At 26.5% G+C, this 25,084-nt stretch overlaps 1 protein-coding gene across 5 annotated transcripts in view; it reads right to left on the bottom strand.

Moving 5' to 3' along the window:
- Imp (IGF-II mRNA-binding protein) overlaps window positions 1-23,708 on the bottom strand; it is a 102,052-nt gene extending 78,344 nt beyond the window's left edge. For 2 of the 5 annotated variants that reach the window (XM_067282407.1, XM_067282408.1), the window contains exons 1-2: window positions 7,156-7,191; window positions 484-658 (exon numbers count right to left, since the gene is read on the bottom strand). In XM_067282407.1, coding sequence (XP_067138508.1) covers window positions 484-658; window positions 7,156-7,176 — 196 coding nt within the window. In that variant the 5' untranslated portion in view covers window positions 7,177-7,191. Of the gene's footprint in view, window positions 1-483; window positions 659-7,155; window positions 7,234-23,678 lie in introns of those variants that run through there. The other 3 variants (XM_067282409.1, XM_067282412.1, XM_067282410.1) reach the window with 3 other exon arrangements.
- Between the last annotated feature and the right edge of the window lie 1,376 nt (window positions 23,709-25,084).

Here is a 25,084-nt window from a genome sequence, read left to right as displayed (position 1 = left end):
GTGTGAGTTTTAAATACTTATAAATACAACGCATTACGTAAAAGAGAAGAAATAATAATAATGAACAGGTCAATAATATTTTAATTGAATAAAATTCCGTTATGATGATTTTACAGACTTCAACACGTAAACGTAAATGAGACAAGAAATATAACAAATCACACAACACACTCAAACTATTTGTCGATAAGTAAAAGGAGAAAAAGTTTACGAATGATATTAATACATAACTGCGAGTGAAAACAACATCAATGACCGAAGAATAGGGTAAGAACCTTGGTACGAAACGACCCGGCCGTTCGCCAAACGGATTGTTCTTTCAAAAAAGGTGTCGTCCGCCATTTTGGGCCGACCGGTCGCCGACAACGAAACGGAGTACGAACTATAGACTGGCATTTATATTCGTATTTATTAAAACGTTTAAGGGTTTAAATTGATAAAGTTGTAGATAGAAAAGGTAACGATAGTATAAGATAGACTTACCATTCAACACTTCGATTGCTTTCTCGGCCGATTCTTGGTCGGGACACTCGACAAAAGCGTAGCCGCCTTTCTTCACGAGAACAGTCTCGGGCACAACTCCCGCGTGCTCGTGGAACAAATCTCGGACAGTGACTTCGTTAACATCCGGCAAATTACCAATGTAAAGTTTTGTCATCTTTATAAATAACCAACGAGAAAAAATAAACAACAATAACGGACGTTAAAAAAAGGGAAAAAATAAAAAAAAATCGTTCACGTGAGGTGACAGCGTCGGGTTGAAGGGACAAAGGTCGTCTGAACGCCTCTCGTTCGCTCGATCTCGCGCTCATCCACGTGCGCGCGCGATCACGTGACTGCTACCCATCCCTCTCCGTGAGGAAATATACAAGTTTATGAGGAAATATAAAAATTCTCTATTAAAATTCTCTTTAATCAATCCGTTTTGTCTATTCTTATTACAAACGTCATTTATTTCATCGCTTACTACGTATTAAAAACACACACTAATATAAATGCCGTACTATCGTCTTTACACGAATTCTCCACAGGTAAATCGTTATATAAAATCATTTTAGATAAAAATCCAATTAACCACGCTTCACATCAATTACACAGCCATACTTTATATTCCAAATAACATTTTACACTTTGACCAAAGTCTAAGGCTCATTACACGTGTTTGCTAAAATCTTGTCATCGAAAAAGATGTTATTTTTATCGTAACTTGGGATATTTTAATGCTTACACACTGTCATTTTTTCTAATTTTCTCTCCTTTCCATAATACAACATTATAATCTTAAAATGGGTTTAAAAAATAATCCTGCTGTTAACCTGTTTTCGTAATAACATTCTTTTTTTTATCTTAAAAATATGCCAGGCCTATTCGTTGATCGGTAACTGTCATTTATTTTATTATAATTAAGACAAATAATTTATTAATGACGACAGTCAATTGATATATCAAACACATTATTGTTTTTATCTCTTCAATTCAATAATTTCTGATAAATTGCATCGTCAATTTATATTAAACTAAATATGCCATTTTAATTATCTGATCGATAAACTTTTTACAATAATAATACTTGACAATATAAGTAGAATATATTTTGTTTTTTATTATTATATTATTTTTATTTTTAAAAATATTTATGATTTTAACTTATTTTTTTAAAATTTATTATTTTAAATGTATTTTGTAATATTTTAATTATAGTTATTTTTATTTTATATTATTATTTTTTTATATTAAAAAAAATAATAATAATAATAAAATTCAATATTATCTTATCAAATGATGATTATTTCTAGAAATATGAGTAGATTAATCATTAAAATTTTAATTTTCCTTAAAAAATTTTATTTTATTTTTAAAAAAAACTGGAGTTTTTTTCTATACAAATATTGCGTAGGCTTGTACTTGTAGTAGTGATAAAGGAAAAATAAATATATTCTTTATTCTTTATCTTTAAACGAGTTGTTATATTCAGAATATATTTGTTCCATGTCAGAAATTAAATATTTCAGGTATCAAGTAATCGATAAAGCTCGGAATTTACTGTTTATATATTTATTTTGTAGTCATCGTATTGATGCTATTCTGTATATATCCCATGGAGTTTTTATAGATCGAACACTTTTTATTCATCCAATTATTCTTAAAGATACAAAACATTTTAATATTTACAACTCCTAGAAAAAAAAAAAAAACTTTATTTATAAGAAATTACGAATAAAATTTTAATATCGATTTATTTTAAAAAATATTTAAAAATAGTAAATACGATAGCTTAATGTTATCTATTGATAGACATTTTAAAACATATAGTTTTTATATGCAATAAGCTAATGAAAAAAAAATCATTTAAGTGTTTAAAAATCGTACGTTCAACATAAAGCAATACATCCAATCAAACAATGCAGTGTAGCTATCTTACTGGAGAAATGCTCTAAATAATATTTTTACAGTTATAAAATTGTGTTTCGATTCTTTCTCGTGGCCTAAAATAATATATATATATATATTTTATTATATCAATATAAATTAACTCTTGTATGTAAAATATTCCTAGCCTACATAACAATGTAGCTTACACGCCGTATATCAGTTTCTTAAATTTAGATGAGTAAACGTATCATCAAAATCAAAAAGTAGGACATTTGATTACTCTTTCCAAATCGATCTCGGATTTGATAATTTTCGCCTAGAGCATTATATTCTTAAAACTGCACACTGGGAAATTGATGTCCTAATTTTCGGTATAATTTAGGAGATATTACATACGTAAGACTAAAAATTGATAACAGCTACTATATATGATAAAAGAAGATATGAAAATTAGATAGGGTAGCACCTATCTTAATCAACTGAAAACTCTTAATTGATAATTTTTGTAAAATAGCCTAACAAATAGAAAAATACATTTAAAATTGAGAAAATCTGAAATGATTTGATTGTTGTATATTTATTTTAAGTAATAAAAATTATCTGGCTAAATTTTGAAAAGTTTATCAAAAATTCCTAAATGCAGACTTGATGCAATATAAAACAGAAGTATCAGAGACCTAAATCTCATCAAATAGCATTAATGACATTGACTTAATTTTGATAATTCTTTTTCTGATTTAATAAAATTGGCTATTAATTATATATTACGTTCCTGCTTTATATTTCACTTAAAAGGAAAACAGTCTTATCTTTTATTAAAAATATATATGTATATTATATAGAATTCTTTTTATGGTAAAAATAATTATTGAAGTGCTTATTTTATTTCAGTTGAATATAATTCTGAAAATTCAAACTTTTCTATTTAACATTTTAAATGTTCAATAATTTATATTAAATGAGAAAAAACCTTATAATGGTATTCTAAATATTCCTACGGAGTGAAAATGGTGTTTATATTTAAATAATAAACTTATTGCTAGAAGACACTACATAGAGATGGAAACAACAATAGAGTGCTGTGGATAAAACAATTTAACTAAAATTTTATTCGATATTTATTAATATTTTGACAATAAAAATTATTAGATTATTCAATATAGTGTCTCCAATAAAAGAATTTGCCTTCATTATTTAGCAATAAAGAATTAATTTGATTTATTAAACGTTTATGCGTATTTCATAATGAAAGTTATCAACGATTTCTTTATTATAGGCCTACTAAGCTTACTTATAATATGAAATACATTAGAAATAAGCAACGAAGTGTTTATTGAGTTTAAATTTATATAAATTAAATATTTAGAATAGAAGTAATGATTATTTTCTCTCAAATGTGCGATTTCATCTTTACCATATTTTTTAAACGAATTATCTGATAGTGTTTATGAAGCCAATTAATAATATTCAAACCTCATAAATGGTTCGATATATTCAATAAAGTGATTTTATAATAATAATTGTGTATCAACAGTATTAAAATATAAAACATACTGAAAATAAAGTTTTTAAATTTATTTATCGAATTATGTACAGTTTAAAATTATCGATAAACTAAATAATTATCTAAATCCGGAAAAAAATCAATAAAGTATATAAAATATAATATTTCAGTAACCATTTTTAACTGTCAATCATTATTGTGTTTGTTTTTACCAGAAGCAAAAACAAACGAATAATAAATACAAAATATCCATAAAAAATATTGTGTATCAAATTTATTTACAATATTTTATTAATCTGTTGAATAACTGATATTTTTGGTTATGAATTTAATTCTGAGTTTCATCGCGTAGTTTTGAAAAACTTACCACATTATATTTTAAAATATTCGAATTATATTTAAACAACTCTCTATCCTGTAGTATATCGTTAGAAATTCTTTTCTAAAAGAAATGCAGCAGCGAGTTGCGTAACTTTCTCGGAAAAATATTTAAAACTGCGTATGATGCCATCTGTTATGAGATTTTATTTTAAAACTTTTTATATTATTAATTATTATAAATTGGCAAACAGCTTAATATTGAGGATACTAATGAGTTTTATTTAAAAATCAAAACAAAACAAAACAAAAATGTAAATACTAATAATAAGTAAAATCGTCATTAAGTCCGATCCCACTTGAGATATGACACACGATCCCCTCTATCTCCCCCACTCTCTTGACCTTTAACCACCAAAATTTAATAGCATTAATCCTCTAATACATAAACCTCCTTGCAAAATTTCAGAAATTTTCAACAAAAAATACAGGAATTATTAAACTTTAACATGGTGAACAAAATCGTCTATCTTACACACACATGCACACATAACTTACTAACATCCATACATACAGAAAAAATTTTCCCCAATTTCTTCATTTATCGACGTCTCAAGATCCCGAGTCAAAAAATGTAAAAATTTGAGGGGTCATTTTTTGACCGATTGTATACTTTCCCTCTGTTATATATAACAGCCCGGAAAGTAAAAAAATATCTGAATATTGTTTCACACAGAACATTTATTAACTGCTATTTAATGGGAAGCAGTTTTTATTTACATTAAAATAAATAAAACGAATAGATTTTTGTTTAGAATGCACAAACTGTAAATGAAATCGATTTTTAAATCATTAAGAGAATTTTAAAAATGAGAATGTATTGAGTTTATATGTAGGATACACTCCATCAACACCAAAAGTTGGTAGAGTGTATCATACTCAGCTTATATAGGCATATTGGTGCCTAATACTATGCTGGACAAGATAAAAACATAACTCCGAGTGGAAACGTTTTGTTTACGTGCTCTGTTCGTCTTTACATGCATTGTTTTAGAATTTCTTGATTATGTGACGTCTTTAGTAGGGAAGCTTTCTGTAGTGTGATGTATGTACTGTTGTGAAGCACTAATGTTTCTAGACTTGTATAGTGCACGTGGCCAGGCTCGTTTTTAGGTGTGGGTCTATCGGGCCTCCTAACATTCGAGACCTCAAAAATATGCAAAATTGAATAGAGCAACAAGTAATAAAATTATTATAAACAGTAAACAATCAAAAGATATGTTTGATAAATTTTATTAAACATAAATATAATAATATGTTTAGCAGAGAAAGCTAATTGAAAAAATTATGAACATTAAACCTCCATTACAAATTCCTTAAGGGGGCCTCCAAGCTTTTCTTGGCCCAGGGCCTCGCACGTACGAAAGACGGGCGTGCACGTGGCAAGAAAGGACTACAGGCACGATAAGTATCTTATCCGATTCTTCACAGGTGCTTTAATTCGTGAGATAGTTATGAGTATTAGTATTAATTTTTTCAGGGTAGACTATGTATTTTGTATGTTGTACAGCCCTGTCTATGATGTAAGTAATTTTGTTTTGTTTGTCAATGTGTGTGATGTTTAATATGTTGTGGTGGAGTGTTTTGTCTGTGATTATAGCTCGATCATAGAATATTTTGTATGTTGTTTTCTATGGCCGTCCGAGGTGTGTATTATGGTTTCTGGGTATTTAATAGTTTGTGTTTGTGTGCAAGCTTCTGATGTATTATATTATGTCAATGTAAGTAGTCAGTTTGTGTTAAAAACTTGCAACTCTATGTGAATTTTTGTATAATTTCGTGTGGCATTTCTTACAACTGTCGTATGTGAGGTTGTATCTTTTAAGATGTGTTTTCTGTAGTTTATTGTATTTATGATCTGGTCTTGTATGGCAATCATGAATTCTTCCATCTTTCCACAGAAGCATCTCCAAGCCAACCAGCAGTTTGACGAAGTTCTGTCAACATAATTTGGCTAACATAATTCAGGGTGCCTACTAGGGAGCTCCTTTCTAGTCCCGGACTGTCTGATGATGTCTGTGTATTTTGTGTACTGTTTTAGATCCAAGTCACTGTTGTGTAGTTTTATCTGCAAGAGTTACAGCTTTTATATAATTGTAATAATTTTTGTTTTTTATAGAAAACTCCGCAGTCTTCGTATTTGTTTGTAGTAAAGATTTGCAATATCTATGAGGCTTCGTTCTCCCTCTTTACGAGGAACTTTTCTTTGGATCTTTTAGTCTTTCTAAGGACGATATAAAGTACTGTTTATGTTTTGTTAATGTTGTTGTGTTTTTCTTTGGAGTTGTTTAAGTTTTGTTTATGTACAATGTGTGACTGTTAATGAACACATGAATATGAATATTATTATTATTATTTCGAAACTTAAAATAAACATTGTTAAAAATTTAATATATAAATTATATAAGGAAATTAATATCTTAAAAAATAAGATAAGAACTAGTAATTATAAATTTCAACTTTTTCCTGAAAACAATTAACTTAGAATTTAAAAGGAAGACGAGTTAATTAATTGTTAAAGAAATTTATTAAGTTATTTTTTAGTCATTAGTTAATTGCTTTTCTCAAAATAAAAATATTTTTTTTAATTATATTAAAATATGGTGTATTATTTCGATTTTTGTTTTGTTCTCATAATTGTACAAACAAATAGCTTATGTAAAAGATAACTGTTTGTTTGATTTTGAAAATAATTTTTAAAATAATAACTTTTATTAGGAAAAAAAGAAAAATAGATTTACGTGAAATGAAAATGAAATAAAATTTGAAAATATTACATGTCGAATTATGCTGTTTAACAAAGTTCGTTGCCCTATTTTCTGATATAATTTCTCACTTCAAAACAACGTATTATATGTAATATTTGTCTTTTCATTGAGTTTAGTTTATTTAAAACTTACCAGAGAATAATTCACCTTCATTCTTGAAAAATTTCTCTTCTAAATCTTTATATTTAGTTTATTTTGAATTACAGGTATCGATAAATATATTCAGTAAGCGAAGTCGTATCTTTAATAATAACAACGAAAAAAGAATTAAATGAAAATATGTATTTTGCTTTAAGTAAAAAATTAATGGTAACTTATAATTAGATAAATTTTAATTTTTGTAGGTGAATAAAGTAAAATTATATTGAAGAACATTAATTTTCACATTGAGATTTCTGCCTCTTTGATAAAAAGAAATGAAATATATTAATTTTTCTATTTTAATTGTACACATTTAAATTAATTTCTTTAATATTTTGTTTTAATTGCTTTAAATATTTATTTGTTTAAGTTTTGCGACATATGTATTTAGATATTTATGACGAAATGTAATTATTAATCTTCTTAACTTGGAAAGAAAATTTAATAATTTTTTCATGTTAATAAGCATAATATTTATGAACATTACGACGTCAAGAGTATTTGCTGATCAATCATCACAGTCAAAAGACTATTTTATAAGTAGCGTATCATGCAAAATACTTCCTAAAATTTATAAATTTAATGAACTTATAGATTTTTTTTTTAATCTTCATAACAGCTATGATTAGTATATATAGTTACACACTACACTGGAAGAAAAATTCGATTACAACTGTTTCATTAATTGAAAAATTGTATTAGTTTTTAATATTAAAGAGAGTTTACAAAGCTGAAAAGATAAGAAGAATGAATCATTTAATTATCACTATTTTAATCTATTTTTTACTTTTATCGTAACTGAATGAAATTCTGTTCATCTGCTGTATTCTCTATAGATGATATCTGCGACTCGAATTGTTATACAATAGAAAACTCATAGATGTTAAATAGTAAAGGAAGTCAGAACCACTGCAGTCATTAATTTAAAATGCTTCATTTGTCGTGTATATAAATAGCAATTGGAGTAAAACTCCCGTAAATAGAAAAGCTCCCGTTAACTGTTAACGCGATTCCTTCATAATTCTGCGAAGTTTTATTTCTCAAGTCGTAAGACAATCTCTCAAACAAATCAATAAATTAAGTCGTTAATAAACATAGAAATGCAATTAAATGTTGCCAAGAAATATAATTGATTGTTGTTTAAAACTATCGAAATTAAAAGATGCAAAATTAAAATAAATATCGATAATGTAATAACGTTATATTTAACCGTTAAGATGATGAGATTATATTAATTTAACATTCACGATGAAATAGTAATTATAGGTTGTTAATTCGCGTAAACGTAATATTGATCTGTTAGTAAATTATAAAAAAGATCAGAAATTTTTAATTAATAATTTATAGAGAAAATACTATTAAACGGATACCCGGCAAAAACTTTATTGATTTTTTTCCCTCCTCATTCCGTTAATGGTGACAACTATTATAACAGCTCGAAAATTTATTATTAATAATGTTCCTATATATATATTTACTTATTCATTTTCTAATAATCTTTAAATCGCCCATCTATATGTCATTCATATTTGCAACAGGTTAAAATTTAAAAAAAATTTCGCGATCGATTCAAAGTTTAACTAGCTGTTCAACAAGAACGATGTTATAAACTGTACAGAAAAATCTATCTTGAAATCAAACATTTTAAAGGCATTTTTCTGTACAGTTTATAACATTAAAACCTATTTTTAAAATTTAATATTTCCAATCTTTTTGTTAAGTCATTTTCCATACATTTTACACTGAAGGATAATAGTTTTTGTCTGATAATTATAGCTAGCAATTTTGTGTATGAAACATCAAAATTATCATCATCATACATTAAAGTTTTGAAATAATTTATGATAGGATTTGTTATAAAATTTTCTGTACATAGCTCCTTGTTATAAATATCATGTTGATAGTCTAAATATTTGAGATAGGAAACACACAATAATACATAGGAAACACAAGTAAATACATTTCAATTACTATCAATGTATTTACTTTTGTTTCGAAAGATTCGATAATCATTAATGAGAAATGAAAGAATACGTTAACAATATAATTCTTCATGACATTCTTCGATATTTTACTTGATGCGATGATATATTTCTGTTTAATTGTAGTATATAGACAATCGCGACACGCAAAAATATAAATCATCCTCATTGATTTTGAAGTCAACGTTAATTTACGTTCTCGTCATTTAAAAATTTTTAAAAATATATATTTTTTATTCCATGTTTTATAAGTTATATTTTTTTAAATGATAACTATTGTCATACGTTATCTATAACACGCTTTGGCAATTTGCCATTTTATGTTAGTTTACCTTTTTTTTAATATGATCGCTAGCGACAGCTTATTAACTAGATTATTTTACGTGATCGCAAACATGAAACTGCTACCGGATTAAACATAAAAGTATTATCTATTTTTATACCATTGATGATATAAGTATTGTGAAAACAAAACAAAAAAAAATTAAATATGATTAATTCATTAAATATCCCTTTAAACTTCCATATTTTTTTCGCTCTTTTTTGTTTTTTTTAATAAAAAGGCAGATGTATAACATTAATAGCAAATTTGTATCGCTTATGAAAATTGTTTACTTCGAATTATAAATATTAAATTAGGATTAATTACAATTAATTAAAAAGTTTTTAATAACATAAGTGTATTGTTTCTAATTTATCTAATGAAGTTAACATGAAATTTTGTTTCAGGTTCACGTTCAAATTATTAAATAAGTGAGGTTAAACGAAAATATAATTCTTCAAATTTGATATAGAATGATGCTTTTGATTATAACGAATGATATTTCGTGCCTTAAAAATGGTAAAATGATTGATATTTCTTATTATGTATATTCATAATAACAATTTATATTTAATGACAATAATTTTTATTAAAGAAAATAACGTAATAAACAAGTAAAAGAAAATGACTAATTTTATACAGCATTAATTAAAATGCTATCTGATATGATATTTTAATGTATAAATAATACTATAGGTCTATTATGCAATGTATATCCTTCTAATTATTTAAAGTTATCAAATATATTAAAATTTATAATTTCTCCTTGGATAAATTAAATAGACTATGTGTTCTTTTTATTAAGATCATTTTAATAATAACTGATAACAACTGATGAGTTAAATTCATAACAAAAATAATTTTAAATAAAGTAAAATTTATACATTGTAATTTGACTGAAAAATTACAAACTATTAAAAAATTAAGTGAGAATTTCATGTATCTATAAAAATAAAAGTTGTTTATCTCATCCATTTTTTTAATGTGGCATAAAATACTTAAATTCAACCAAAATAATAACAATAATATGTCGTTTTTCTACATAAATTTTAAATTAATTTAAAAGTACGTTTTTTCCCCTTGCTTGCCAAGGAGTATTATTTTAATAGGTAATTTTATTGTACAATATAAGCTGCATTGTTTTCTTCTCATACAGTAACATTGTTGTTAATTAGGAGGGAAGAGCTGTTTCTAATATCCGTACAGAAACGGAAATAAACTATAGACTTAAGTCTATTGTGATTTTTCTAACATTTATATGTATATAGTTTTAAAATTAAAAACATACATGATGTTGTCAGTACTGATATTCCCGCATCTTCTATTAAATCGACCATTATAAAAATATTTTATATCAGAGACGAATAGAATCACTAAAACACATTAAATAGTCGTAAATAACACTAAACTATTAATTGCGTTTTAATTTTATTAATTTTGCTTTTATGATATTTTGTGTTATATAAGAAGTAGGTTAGTAAATATTATTATTATTATCTTTATTAGTCTGACATATTCTACATATATATTTACCAAAGAATATTTAGATGCGTTTTAATTATACTATCTTTAATTTAACATTATATTAAATTAAATGACATTTATTTTTCAGTTTCTCCATTAGGCTATATGTAATTTAATTTAATATATATTTATCTAGTAACTACATATAAAATAATGTCAAGTAATACTTAAAAGTTCTAATTACAGTTTATAAAGTTTTAAATAAATTCCAATAATTTTTATAAAATAGTTTTACAAAATTTGGTATATATAATTACTAGAGCTTTAATCACAATATTAATTTTACGTTATATTGATAGATCGAGGGCCAGACTTTAAGCCATGGAAAATTAGGCAATTCCCTAGGTCCGAATCTGACTGACTCGTAAATCGATTTGTAAATTCACATATATTGTAAATAATTAAATTTTTAAGTGCATAATCAACGATATGATATAGTAACACTTGCGGCTTCTCCAAGAGGATCTAGTGATAAATAAAACAAATAAAATTAACTTTTGGGGTTTAGATCTCAAGTTTTGCCTATAGCCCGAAATTTCCTTACCGCGACAATGAATATACCGTTATAATATTTACGTATCTACAGGAACAATAAACATTCATTTAAACTGAAGCAAAAAACAATAAAAACTTATTGATCTTTCCGTACAGCAGCCGCTTCACACATTCGTTTTACGTATTTCCTCGCAAAAATATGTGTTTAAATTTTCTTCTCAATATATCTTTTTTATGTTATTCGTATTTTATTAATATAGATTAACTTTGATAATTTGTACTATAATTATTTTAAGACTATTATTATTAATATCATTTGAATAAAATAAACTTTTAATTACAAAAACAGATATCGATTAAATTAATTAAACTGTAGTAAAACTAAATTAATATTAAATATAATCATGAAAAATAATTTGATTTATTCAAGTCGTATTTATAAAAATAGCCATATAAATTTAATGGCCAAAGATAAATAAATATATATATAAAAAAAGGAAGCGTGATAAATATCTTGCTTCTTTCCTTCTCGAAAGAACATTAAGAAAATTCGGAAAATCTAATTATCAATCGCAATCGGTAATGGTTTTATTCTTGAATTACGTATGAGTCATGAAAAAATACGAAGATCCCAGCTGAATTCAATATCGCATCTGCAATGTAGAAGGCATAAATGATTCATTTAATGAAGGTGTTTAGTCAACAAATTAATAAATATATTTCTGATTTATTTATAATTTATACGAGGTATTATGCACCTTTAATTTTAAAAAAGCAGACGGGTAAAGTTTCCGTTTTAGGTTTTTATCAAGAAATGTAACATTTTCTGAATCTTTTGATAAAATTTTCGTTTTTGTAAAGCTCAGTTCATCTTATTATTCTTTTCCCTTTGGGATCATTTTTTATGGTAGTATAAATCTGTATCATACTGTACCGTCAGCGATTTTCCCAAAAATTCGAATTTATTTCTTTTCGATATACTGTAGCACTACATTTTCTATTCAATAAATGGGGTCTAACTGTATTTTAAAATTTTCAATTTTACTTCCAATAGTTGCAATGATCTAAATTCCGTCATTTTAACAGTTTTATGTAGGTTGTTATAATAAAAATTAAACATCTATATTGATTTTTAATAGCATTTAAAAATGCACATTTAAAAGCTTATTTGAGTTGAAAATCAACGTTCAATTAACATTAAATTATTCATATTTTCAATTATTAATGTCTCGTATTATAATTTACACATTAAGAAATGAAAACTTACTATAAAATCATTTCGTTCCCGCTTATATTCAAATAATTCGAGAAAAAATTCATATAACTTATTGAACTAATGGCTTTGGGTGAATCTCAAATCATTTTATCACTTTATTCATTTTTCATTGTATTTAATGAGAAACTTAAATTCCTAGATTGCTGTTACTAAGGGATAAGGCAAATTCAAACTTATTTTTTTAATCTTTTAAGTAAAAATATTAATAGCATGCTTGTAAACGTTATTTAATACAGTATTAAAAATATCGTCTATTTTTAATTAAGTAGTAATTTTTACTTTTATGTTTTATTTATTTATTTTTTATAGAACTATCTTTACTTGAAGATTTTTTACATTTTAAACACATCAGTAAATGGATACTTTATAATTTATAATTTTTATTATATTTGTTATTTATATTTAAATATATGTTTAATAACTCTATTAATTTTATTATTTGTATTTTAATCCTTTATCCCTATAAATAACTCGGAGAGAGAATATCAATTGTCTTGTAATATTTCCTTTTGTATGTGTAATAAATAAAATAAAATAAAAATTATTTTATTTATTTTATTTTAATTAATTAATATGAAATTTGTTAAAAATTTCATGTTCGTGGGGTCAAATGTGTTTCTCTTAGTTGTGTTTCTTTCTATAAATCCATCATAGATTCTTTCGGGCCCAAATTTTCAGCGTGGTCCATGAGCATATTCATAATAGCCACGTGATTCGATAAAACAAACGGTGGAACACTATTGCTGAAGTATGCTTCCACGCAAACGATCCTAAATTACAGAGAAATAAATTATTCCGAGACCAAATTATTGGATGGTCCTAGGTTTTTTCGATTCCGCTTATTCGAACTTTGACACGTTGAATCTTTCCACAGTTACTCGGACTCGATACTGCATCTAAAACTCGCCGAATCCAAAGTTCGTATATTTTAACAGCGTTAAATAGAAATCGTCGGTTGTCGAAGCATTCTAGTAAAGTTGTGAGGATAAAAAACGTAATTAGTATAAATAACCTTTTAATTATATTTTATCTTTACAAATCAGTAAAGATAAAATACAACTAGCAGGTTTAATCTAAATATAACTAGCTTAGTTTTGTAGTCATATCAACAATACTGATATTACAACTTGCACAACAGAATTGTTAAGTCGAGTTGAGAATTTCAGACTTCACCGTGCAGAAAGTCGAAAATTGTCCAAACCATAAAAAGAAATTGTTTCTTGATTCAGAAAAAATCAAATTGTGATTATAGAATCATACATGGCTGACTGTGAAACCGTAATTTTCAGAAAACAAGATTTGAAAATTGAATCAGCCAAAGCTTGCTATTTTAAGTACAGTAGTATGTAACCGTTTGGAATTTTACATATCTACTTATGATTCCCAAATAGACCATATTAAGCCGGATGGTCGAGCAGTCAAGGTGCTCTGGGGACCCGGGTTCGAATCCGAACGGATCGAAACATTTCCAGGAATTTTTCGGGGGGTGGTCCGTCGGATATGTCGGACTCCGTCCCTTGTCACCCGGTCGCCCCATTGTGGGCCTGGCCAAACCCATAATTGGCTTGCTAAAAAAAGGCCCTCTTAGTGCCTACAGGGCGGAAAGAGTTTTAAAAAAAGACCATATTGAATATAATAATCTGAACTCTGTCGGTGAAACAATGAAAAATTTAGAGTTAGCGGCTTACACTTCTATATGTACGAAAAAATCAACTGATTTTTCACAAATCCGAAAAATATGAGTATACACATGTAAAAATGTATATACGAAAAAATAATATGTACTTATAATAAACTTATAATGTAATAGATCTATCCAAATACAATTTTACCTCGAAATTTACTACAAATACATTCTATAGCATGAGAAAGATTCAACCGTTCTCACGTGATACTCGAACAGACAGACATCAGACATGAGTTGCCTATGCCCTTCCCAGGACTGTCTTGAATACATGTACAGTACAGTGCAATACAAAGTTTCATACAAATCGTTTCATCTGTTCTTACGTGATACTCGATCAAAGGAACAGACAAGAAAGACAGACAGACGTGAATTCAATTTAATACATAGAAGAGGTATTTGAAAAACAGAACATGACTTTTAATTAGTTAATTGTATTTACTGAATGTGTGAAATCTCAATAAATAACCCTAAATAAAAAGTAAGAAAAACTGAGAAAATAGCAAACAATTAAGTTTTCGATGGTCCTATCCAGCGTAACTATGTGAGTAACTTAAATGTTTTTCAATTGAGGTTCTTTATCCAAATTTAGGAACTTTCCAGTTTTCCCAAAAAGTAACATGCTGTGAATTGTTTACATTTAAAAGTTAAATATTTTTGTATATATTTTGCTGTTTGGCATTATTCTTACATGTGGGGTAATCACAAATCATGTCGCCATTATACCAAGACAGATTATAATCAGGCTTTTATTGAACTTTTACTATTTTTTATTTTATTTTATTTTTTTTTTTTGTAAATAGATCAACGATAAAACAGTTACGATTCTATTATAAGTAAAAATTATAGATACTATTGAAAACTAACGTGTAGAAAATGAAAACATTTTATTAAAATGTTGATTCTAGTAACATCAAAAACACATGCAAAAAACTCAAAGAAAATCACACAAAACTATTAATTATGTATTTATGCAACAGTAACAAATATAGACAAGTTATCGGAGCAGTTCTATCCACTGCATTCAGAAAGGGTTCATTTAGTACAAAGAGTGCATCTATAGCCTACAATAGTTCATTACGGCAAACACTGTTCGTGATTGCCCCATACTGATTTCAACTATTTTCATTGCAAAAACATTATATGAAAATGTAATACAAACATTATAATTTAATTTACGTATCAAAAGTAGTCATGACTTAATACCAAAGAGTAAAAATAAAACTAAGAAAATATGTTACTTATCTTGACAAAACGGAACGGCAAAACGGTTCTTATAACGAAAATATTAATAAGCACAAATGTGGACACCACGATAGTCTAATTCCGAATGGCGCCAAAATAAGTCGCACGCTTCAAAATAATCTAGCACTGAAAGATCTCACCTATTAGACTACATTCGACCACGTGGTAAATTCAAAACACTGTCCGACATTACCTAAATGTTCGCCATTTCCCCACTCTCCCCTAACTGGGAAAAAATATTTTTTATTCGGACTTTGTTAAAAAGTCTAAATAAAATATTTTTGACTAATTGTTAACCAAAGTTTAATAAACGGAAACAGATACATAGTATTTAAATACGGATTCGGACTCGAAAATCTTGATTCGACGAGTCCGAGTCGAGTCTTAAAATACCGCAATAAAAATAAGGTATGTAATTTAAAGACAAGCTCACCAAGTTTTATTGCAAAAATTGATAAAGTTCTACCTTTACTCCTTTTTTGCACGAATTTATAAAATCTCTAACTGTTCATCCTGTTGCGCGGAGAATATCTAAACGATCTTCAATTTCTTGCCACGTGTTATCTGTAGCGTAACACAGAAGCAACAGCGTCCTGTACGCACACATGAAATTCATTGGCTTTGTTCAGCAGACTCAATCGTTCGAACTGACACCCAATATGTTCGGAAGTATCTCCATTACAGAGGGCATTCAGAAGAAAGATACTGAACTATTCCGGAACAGTTGAGTCTGTAAACGCATCCATTGAGGTAATTGATTTTGGTGCCAGCGTAGCTTGGTGTGGATATGAAGGGAAAGATCTTCAGGGAAACAAGTCTAAAGGCGTAATGTCAGGGAATCGCGGGGTCCTGGAGCTCCAGAACTAATTACACCAAGCGTTTCAATTAATTACAGGGAAACTTATACAGTTACTCTTCTTCATGCAACGCGTTAAATACATTTATCTGTATGCACCGAATTTTGTCAGCAATTTAAAATATATCAGTCTCAATCCGGACACCATGTGTACTTTATTAATTCAATATTATGACATTCCATACATATTATAAACCTGTAGAATTTAATATCACTATTATACTGCGAATTAATATATAGATTAACTGATATTTTCGACTGATTAATTGAATTAAATCTAAGATTTATTTCTAGATTTTCAACACGAAGACATACAACATTGAAATGATCACATTTTACAAGAAAGTTCTTATAAAGTCTTTAAAACTTCCGTACATATGACATAATATAAATTATATTGGGTACTCAACTCATCTTCAGGGCCGCCCAGAGCTTGTATAGAGCTCGAGTTGAGCGGGTTCCTTTTGCTTTTTTTTTTTTTTGTTGGGAACAAATCAAATATATAGATTGTTTCTTTTATAATAAAAGTAATCTTATAATCTTAAAGAGTTTATTTTATTTTTACTTAAATATTAACTTATAGGGGTAGGAACTACTACGGGCTCCCAAGTTTTCTCCAGGCCCGGGAAAAAATCCTCAGCTCCCTTTCTCAACAGCCCTGATCATCATTTTCTATATTTAATGTCTCCGAAAATATTAAAGCAAATGATAAAATATATCAATAAAATGCAAGTAAAAAACAACTTTTTACCATTTGATTTTGTCTTCAATACTTCAGCAAACATAAAAGTTGGACAGATGGTCTGAATCACTATTTATACAAAACAAACTATAATGATTTTTTTAAAGTATCTTATAAGAGAAATGATAAATTTACTTAAAGAATCGGTTCTATAATGATTATAGGTTAATAAGGCTAAGACTGAAAAGTTTCTTTGGAATAGAACGACACGAACTCTATAATATTGCATTCATGTATATAGCCAAATTGATCTAATTATAACTATTCGGATGGATATATTCATAAATGCTACGTTCTAAGTGTTCTCGTGATACGAATGGCTTTATTTACATGCACAGAGTTTAGATGTAGACGTAAAAATATAGTTTTTTAAAGAATGAAGATTCAGTTCTGACTTGTTATATTACATTATTTACATTAAATTTTTAACCTGTTTAAACTGCAATTTGTTAATTAATACAGTATAGAATATATACTGTATATGTATCAAATACAGTATAGCATATATTCTAATTAAACTCTTTCAAAGACATGAATAGATTGAAAATGTATACAAGTCAGTCATGATAATACTGACGATTGCTTAAAACGTCAACGTGATTGGAATTTGATACGAAAGTCTATCGATCTTCACGTTTGACAGACAACTGGATGAATCTATTGAATATTACTATCCATTTTAATGAATCTTTTAAGATCATAAAACAATATTTCAATTCTATTGTTTATAATATCAACAGTAAAAATTATGTAAAAAATTTCTCGTCTTTCTTTTTGTCTAATGCCTCTTTCTTTCTTTCTTTTTGTTTTTAAATAAAACATCGCAGATAAATTACAAAAGTTTTAGTTTTTAAATAGTTTCAAATCCAGGAAATAATGTTGTGAATGGAATAAAATAATTCCGTGGAAACAGCCAGAGGGTTTATCTATTTTTAGGATCCATATAAAAAATCCACAGTGCTATATATAATCTATAGCGCATGATACCAAACATTAACAACTTCTAGATTAGATCCACGCTGACGAGAAGGCTGAAGAGACAAATTCGTTGAAAATCTAGAGATGAAAAATGGAATAAAGCTAACTTACCTCCATAAAAACATATATGATTATCGCGATTTACACTCGATCTGTAAAAATCGATCTCTCGATATTACTAAATAAAGAAATATAAAATATTGTATGGCCAAGTCGTCGTTAAAAATCTGAAAATGAACACGTAATTTATTAATGGTATGTTAAATTATTATAATTATTTTTTTTATACTAAACAATGGACTTCGATAATTTTTCTTTTAATTATTTTAATTAAATTAATTAATTTTCAATTAAAAATGTTGTATATTTAATTTTTATTTGATGAAAATTTTTAAAAAAGTAATAAGCTATGTAAAAAGTTATAGTATATTTTAATTATAAATTAATCAGCATAAATTTTGGATGTAAAAATACCGACTAATTCATAAAGTACGGTAAATATATATATTTTAATTTTTAATTAACTTATTTAAAGTCCCTATCTCCCTTCAAAAATTTCAAAATAATAATATAAAGAAAAATGTATACATTATAAAACATTAATAATAAATAAATAAATATTTATTAGTCATATTAGGCCATAGCCTGTTGTTACAAGGAGTTATTACATAGAATATACATTAGTCATACCCACATTAATAACTGAAATATTAATAACGGAATCTTAGATTAGAATTAAAGAAATCGCTTGTTTTCGAGTTTTATTATTGCAACAATTCTTGAAAGAGAAAAAAAAAGTCGATGAAACCATTATAAAATTTAGTTATTTCATGACATAAGTTTAAACTTTGAAAATAAGATTTTAAGTCAAGTAAAATTTTATTGAATAATAGATAAATTATTGAATAACTTACATAAAACTTAATAAATTATATATGAATTATGTATATTATATATCATAAATAGGAATATGTACTGTAGAATATATGTCATCGATTATAATTATCAAAGCTTTTTGCCAGTCAGTAAAATTCGATCTAAGAGGCCATAAAAATTGTTTAAGTTTTCTCTATTAACACTTGACTTTTCTTAGACTATGTACTTTAATTAATATTTTTGGAATTATTATTTATTTATGATTAACTTTTATTATATAGAGAGAAGTGAACGGGGCAGAAAAGTTCAGATCTTTTTCAAATTCGAAAATCTCCTCATAAAAAATTAAACCCGATTTGATAAATCATTTTCAATACATCGTTTATCTTAAATTTCAAAGTTTTACGTTCTGGATTTTTTATTTTTTTAAAGAAATTTGTATCAAAAGAAACTTACAAAAAAGGGGGATAAAGTTACTCGATTGTTGTCTCTAGATTGCACCATAAATCTTCATTTCTCTATGTTATCCTCGTGAATTATTTAAATTTTAAATTACATATATTCAATTTATTATACGGATTGAATATATAAAAGAAAAATCATTATTTATTTAAGAAGTAAGGTCGGTTGCGCTCCATTCTTATATGTTCAAGCCATAAAAATGCAAGTTATATGGCTTTAGAAGTTATTTAATAAACAGTGTTGGAAATATTAAAAGATATTTCAATCGTTATTTAATCAAAATAAAAACAAATAAATTCATTTTTAATCGAGTTTAAAGCTTTTGTTTAGATAAATAACTTATATAAACTACATTTATTGAAAAACGATATAGGTATGTAATCAAATCCAAAAATAGTTCCATCGTGTTGTAAGTTTTATGGTGAAGCTAAAAAATGATAAATGTGAATGATAAACCGTTGTAATGGTTCATATATAATGAATTTATAATTTATATTATATAACAATTACAAACAATACAAAGCTACAATAATCGATAATTTATATTAATAGTTTCATCCACAGATGATAATTACGATAAGAAAATTCTTTAATAATTTTACAAGATTACTCGAAAATAATTTAATAAAACTAATTTTTTTTTTTTTTGAATTGTAAATAGATGATCAGTTGATAAAATATAACGTCGAAATTTATCTTTTCGTTAACAGTATCGAAGTGTCGAATCTCGATTTTCTCTATCTGATGTGTCGTTATGTTGCTGCATTTCATTTAAATATCCGAAACAGACAAAAGTATGGAAGCTACACAATATTTAGTCACATCCGAAGAAAATACCGAGTGCAGTAAATGAAGTTTTATCGTGCTTCAATGCATTTGTTACATTTTTCTAAAATCGACTTTTACCATCTTCGATTTGCTGAGAACAAATTTACGTTTTGCCTGTTAATTCCAGTTTTAAACGCGATTACCATAATAAACAAAATTACTCATCTTTCGTCTTTATTTCAATCGATATAGGAATTTTAAACGAATTCTCCAATTTTTTGTATTTTTTAAAAATCTATTCGTGCATCTATAAATACATCTTCGTTAATATGTTTGAACTTTAAGCTTTGCATATAAAATCCATGTTTCAGTTTTAATTATCTTTTTCTGTATTGATTTATTATTCTGAATTTTAAACTAAAAAATATAATTAAGTGAAATATAGCTATTTACTGCTAAATAAAATAAAATAAACAGAAATGTCATTCATAATTTTTCGCTTAGACAAGTAGAGAGGACCTAATTTATATTCAAAAGCAAGAAAGAGTGACGTAAACCGGATAGTATCACAATGCTTATGATTTATACTTATGTCACTTCAATTAATTTGAATTAAATATTTTGTACTGGTTACAGGAATAATTGCAAGATTTTAAATCGTATATTTATTAATTTTTTCTCTAATTTCTGTGCTACTCTTTATATTGTTTGTAATGATATGCGACATTCCAAGAATTACGATAGTATCAACATATATAATTAGTACCATATTGTTGTAGTCTACTTAGTTATCTAACTTACTCAAACGGAAAGTTCGATATCCTTCAGTTATGTCAAAGAACTCGCATCGTGATTTCATATTTAACTAACGTTTATTAAAATTGTTCACTGACTAATATTATTTTAAATATCGTCATTTGATAGAGTAAAATAAAATTCTTTTTTATGTTATCAGTTACTAATTATGCTATTTTTAATATACTTTATACATATTGTAGTCTTGAAAATTTTGATAAGTGCAGTATCTAAACAAGTCTGGAAGATACGGTCGACTTCAGATTACTTGGTACACTGGAGGAGAAAACAGCAAAATGAATACATTATATCATTGAATGCTGCATGAGTACTGTCCATCTTAAATCAAGAGTACAATACTAGTCTAAAATAATTTATACAACAGAGACTATATTGGCTTTTGAATTTTTAATGAAATTTCTAGATCGGGTATGATATTATATAGGCCTACGTAAATTCATATAAAATATAAAGAAAAAAATAATACACCTACAACTTTGACAGTGGTCACTTAGGCTATATAAAAACGGCAAGTATCAAAATTACGTATTATTATAGTTTTATTTATAAACTCTACTTTCATAGCTCTCGGAAAATATTATTTTTCATATAATTGTTTTCTTTTGTCGGATAGTTATTATCTATTTATAACTCTATATCGAAAAGGGTAAGGACTGTTAAGATTTTCTCTCTAGAAGAAAATATAACGATACCATTTCAAATAACTATTGAAATATTCAGGAGCGAAGAATCTATTCAATACTGCTTAGGCAATAAGTCCGACGCTCCCCGCTGATCAATAAGCATTGTAGAAATGATCTCGACCAGATGCAGCAAAAGTACTCCCCATACAATCGCCTTGTGAACTCTGACTTCTACCTCCATTTATTATCGGTCAAAGTGCATTGTAATCGACGTGGCATTTCTTTTATCGACATATAAAATTAATTATTATGTATTTCCATTAAGTTGTCTTACCGAACTATTTTATATATTTCTGTGAAACTGAGTATACATGAATAATTTTTTATGGGCTTCTGTTTTACCGAGATTCGACATTGGAAGATAATAACGGATCGTTGCTTCGCTCCCTCTCTCTCTAATCGCCTAAGAAAAGGCGCAGATCTATTTTTCCCAAGAGTTTAAACGAGTAAAGAATAGTCACAGCTACTACCATATAAACTCTCCTTTATTTGAAGTGTAGTTATGAATTTGTTTAAATAATTATGATAGTAACTGCGTTATAAAATGCTGATGCTTTAACTGCGTAGCGTTGTTTATTTGTAGAAATGTGACCTGTCTAATTACAGAACTAAGTTTGACTTTACAGCATTACAACAATCTATAGAGATATCTAGACTTTGCTACACAGTCTGCTGTCATCGGGTCTTTGTTCCGAAATCAGCCATGTAACTTCCAGCTTAAGTTAAATAACCAATTTTGCTTTGTATAAAATTACTATTTGAATTATTTCGGTTTACACTTTCGTAAAATTAATAATCGTGTACATATAAAATCATTTTAACTAAAAATTAAGACATCTCACCGAAGAACGAGTGAGGATAATCTAAGATGCTTGAGTTTGTTCAATTAAATACTTATTACTTTATTTCTATTTAAATTTATCTGCTATGAAAAAAAAATCTGTAAAATTATAATCTTTTAACATAGAACAACAGAATTTTTTAAATATTTTTTATAAATAGGTTCTAATCGTAATTTTGAATACACCTTCTAATAAAAATTAATTAAAAGACTTTAAATATAATAAAATAACTGTATATAATTGCTATTATACAGTATTTGCTATTTGTTGAATAAACCAAATCAGTGGAATGTTTCTACGTGACGACATTAATAATAGATAAAGTAAAATTCTTAGAAAAAGTTGTTCGAGTTTAGAATTTTTTTGTTTTTTTTTTTTTTTTTTGACAGTAACTAAAATATTACTAAATACGTTCCAAAACATCTTTCATTATTTGCGATTGTAAAACATGTTTACACGAAAACATGGCAAACACACTGTTATGAAGATTTAAATATAATTCTTTAAAAAGTAACTATTATTTTCGGTTCAAAGTCAAAACAAAAAAAGGTCTACCGAGTATGTAACGTAAACATGCCACAGACCTACTTATTATAGTAAAGTGGATCTATGTACAGAACGGTATTTTCCTCTAACGACTCTGCCAAAGTTCTAAATTTGTGTCAAACCTGACGATACTTTCTACTAAAAATATCAAAATTTTCATGTTTTAATCTTACATCCGATACGACAACGACGATTTGTTCTTCTTACATAAGTATTTTAAAATTAAAATTAACTATAGGCCTATATATATAATATTAATAATATAAACATATGTATTTAGTATATCAGGTCTACATCTATTAAGCAGAAGGATACATAATTTAATTTATTAATTTTATAAAGAAAGAAAATTTAAAAAAGAAGCCATTATACATATTTACCTTCTGTCTTGAGAGGAAAGGAAGATATTGTACTTACGGCATCTTTTGTCATCAGGAGTCTACTCGAATCACGTTGTAAATTCAAGAGTGCTAAACTCCAAGTATTTGTTTTTTTATTTTGTTTTTTCTGTGAAAAGTAATATTCAACGTTTATTCATTAAAAAATATGAATGAATTTTAACTAATATATATATACCATAATCGGGAAATAATTTTATATAGCTTTGTTAATCACGCATTTCGTTTTATTTATAGCCGATGATTCATTTTTAATCTTTTTTTAGATGCGATCCTTTGAACTGCACACTACTGCTGCTATACTAGACGATCATTGTTAAACGCTGTTTAAATACCAAACATCAAAAAGATAGGTAATAGTTGCCCACTACGCATTTCTTGATTATTATATATATATATAATAATATAATAATATATACACTACATCTTCTATTAGCACGTGTATAGAACGATGTTTAAGTTAAAAAAATAGTTTGAAAGTAATTTAAAATATTTTTTAAATAAAATTAAATTATATATAACTATTTAAAATAAATTATTCATTGATAGCATATTATGAAATGTATTTATTTAATAAAATCAAATTTGGTAAAATTATTAGTAAGGCAACTATTTACATTCATGCTGATTCATATTATATTCCTAGCACTTAATGAATCAGCATCTAGAAATAATGAAAAATGTTATAAAAAATATATATAACTTATAAGTAATTAATTCATTAATATAATTAATGTACAAAGCACACAATGTATAAATTATTTGACTGTTCACCATTTAGATTTAGTTACTTTTGTGTTGAATATAGGCTAATTTCTGAAACCTTTTATTTACATTTTTATTATTATTATTATTATTTTTAATATTATGTACTGTACATTATCATCAAAACAGTTTATAAAGACAGTAATTACTAATTTGAAAATATATAGCAATTTTTAATATAAACAGCTATTAAGTTTTAATGATGGAAAAAATTAATACTCTATGTTTTAGTTTTGTATTTTACAATTTGCTAAATTAAAATTTGTTTTTCTTTCTGAAACCTTTTATTTACATATTTTCTTGTTAATTATTTTGATGAATTTATAAGGAACACAGCTTTAGAAATTTATTAACAAATATTATCTTGATAACTACAAATCACATAACAGGATCAATAAAACTGTTATATATATCAATCTATTAGAAGAAAGAATATTTATAGAATTTTTTTATTGACTTATTTTGAATATTTTCAATATGGTTTGTAAAATACAAGTAATTTATGTCCTGTTTATCGCAGTTTCTCTATTTTTCTACAGTACATTTGTAACAGTGGCATAAATATAGCTTATATATTGTAAAATAGTTACAAACAACTTAAGTAAAATGAATTTCCTTTTATTTTAATCTAATATACTGTACATAAAAGTTTTACAAGCA

Source organism: Centruroides vittatus, unplaced genomic scaffold (assembly GCF_030686945.1).
Source record: "Centruroides vittatus isolate TY-2023 unplaced genomic scaffold, ASM3068694v2 contig_955, whole genome shotgun sequence".
Lineage (NCBI taxonomy): Eukaryota > Metazoa > Arthropoda > Arachnida > Scorpiones > Buthidae > Centruroides > Centruroides vittatus.
The sequence above is the reverse complement of the archived record's forward strand: the minus strand, read 5'-3'. Positions and strand labels throughout refer to the sequence as shown.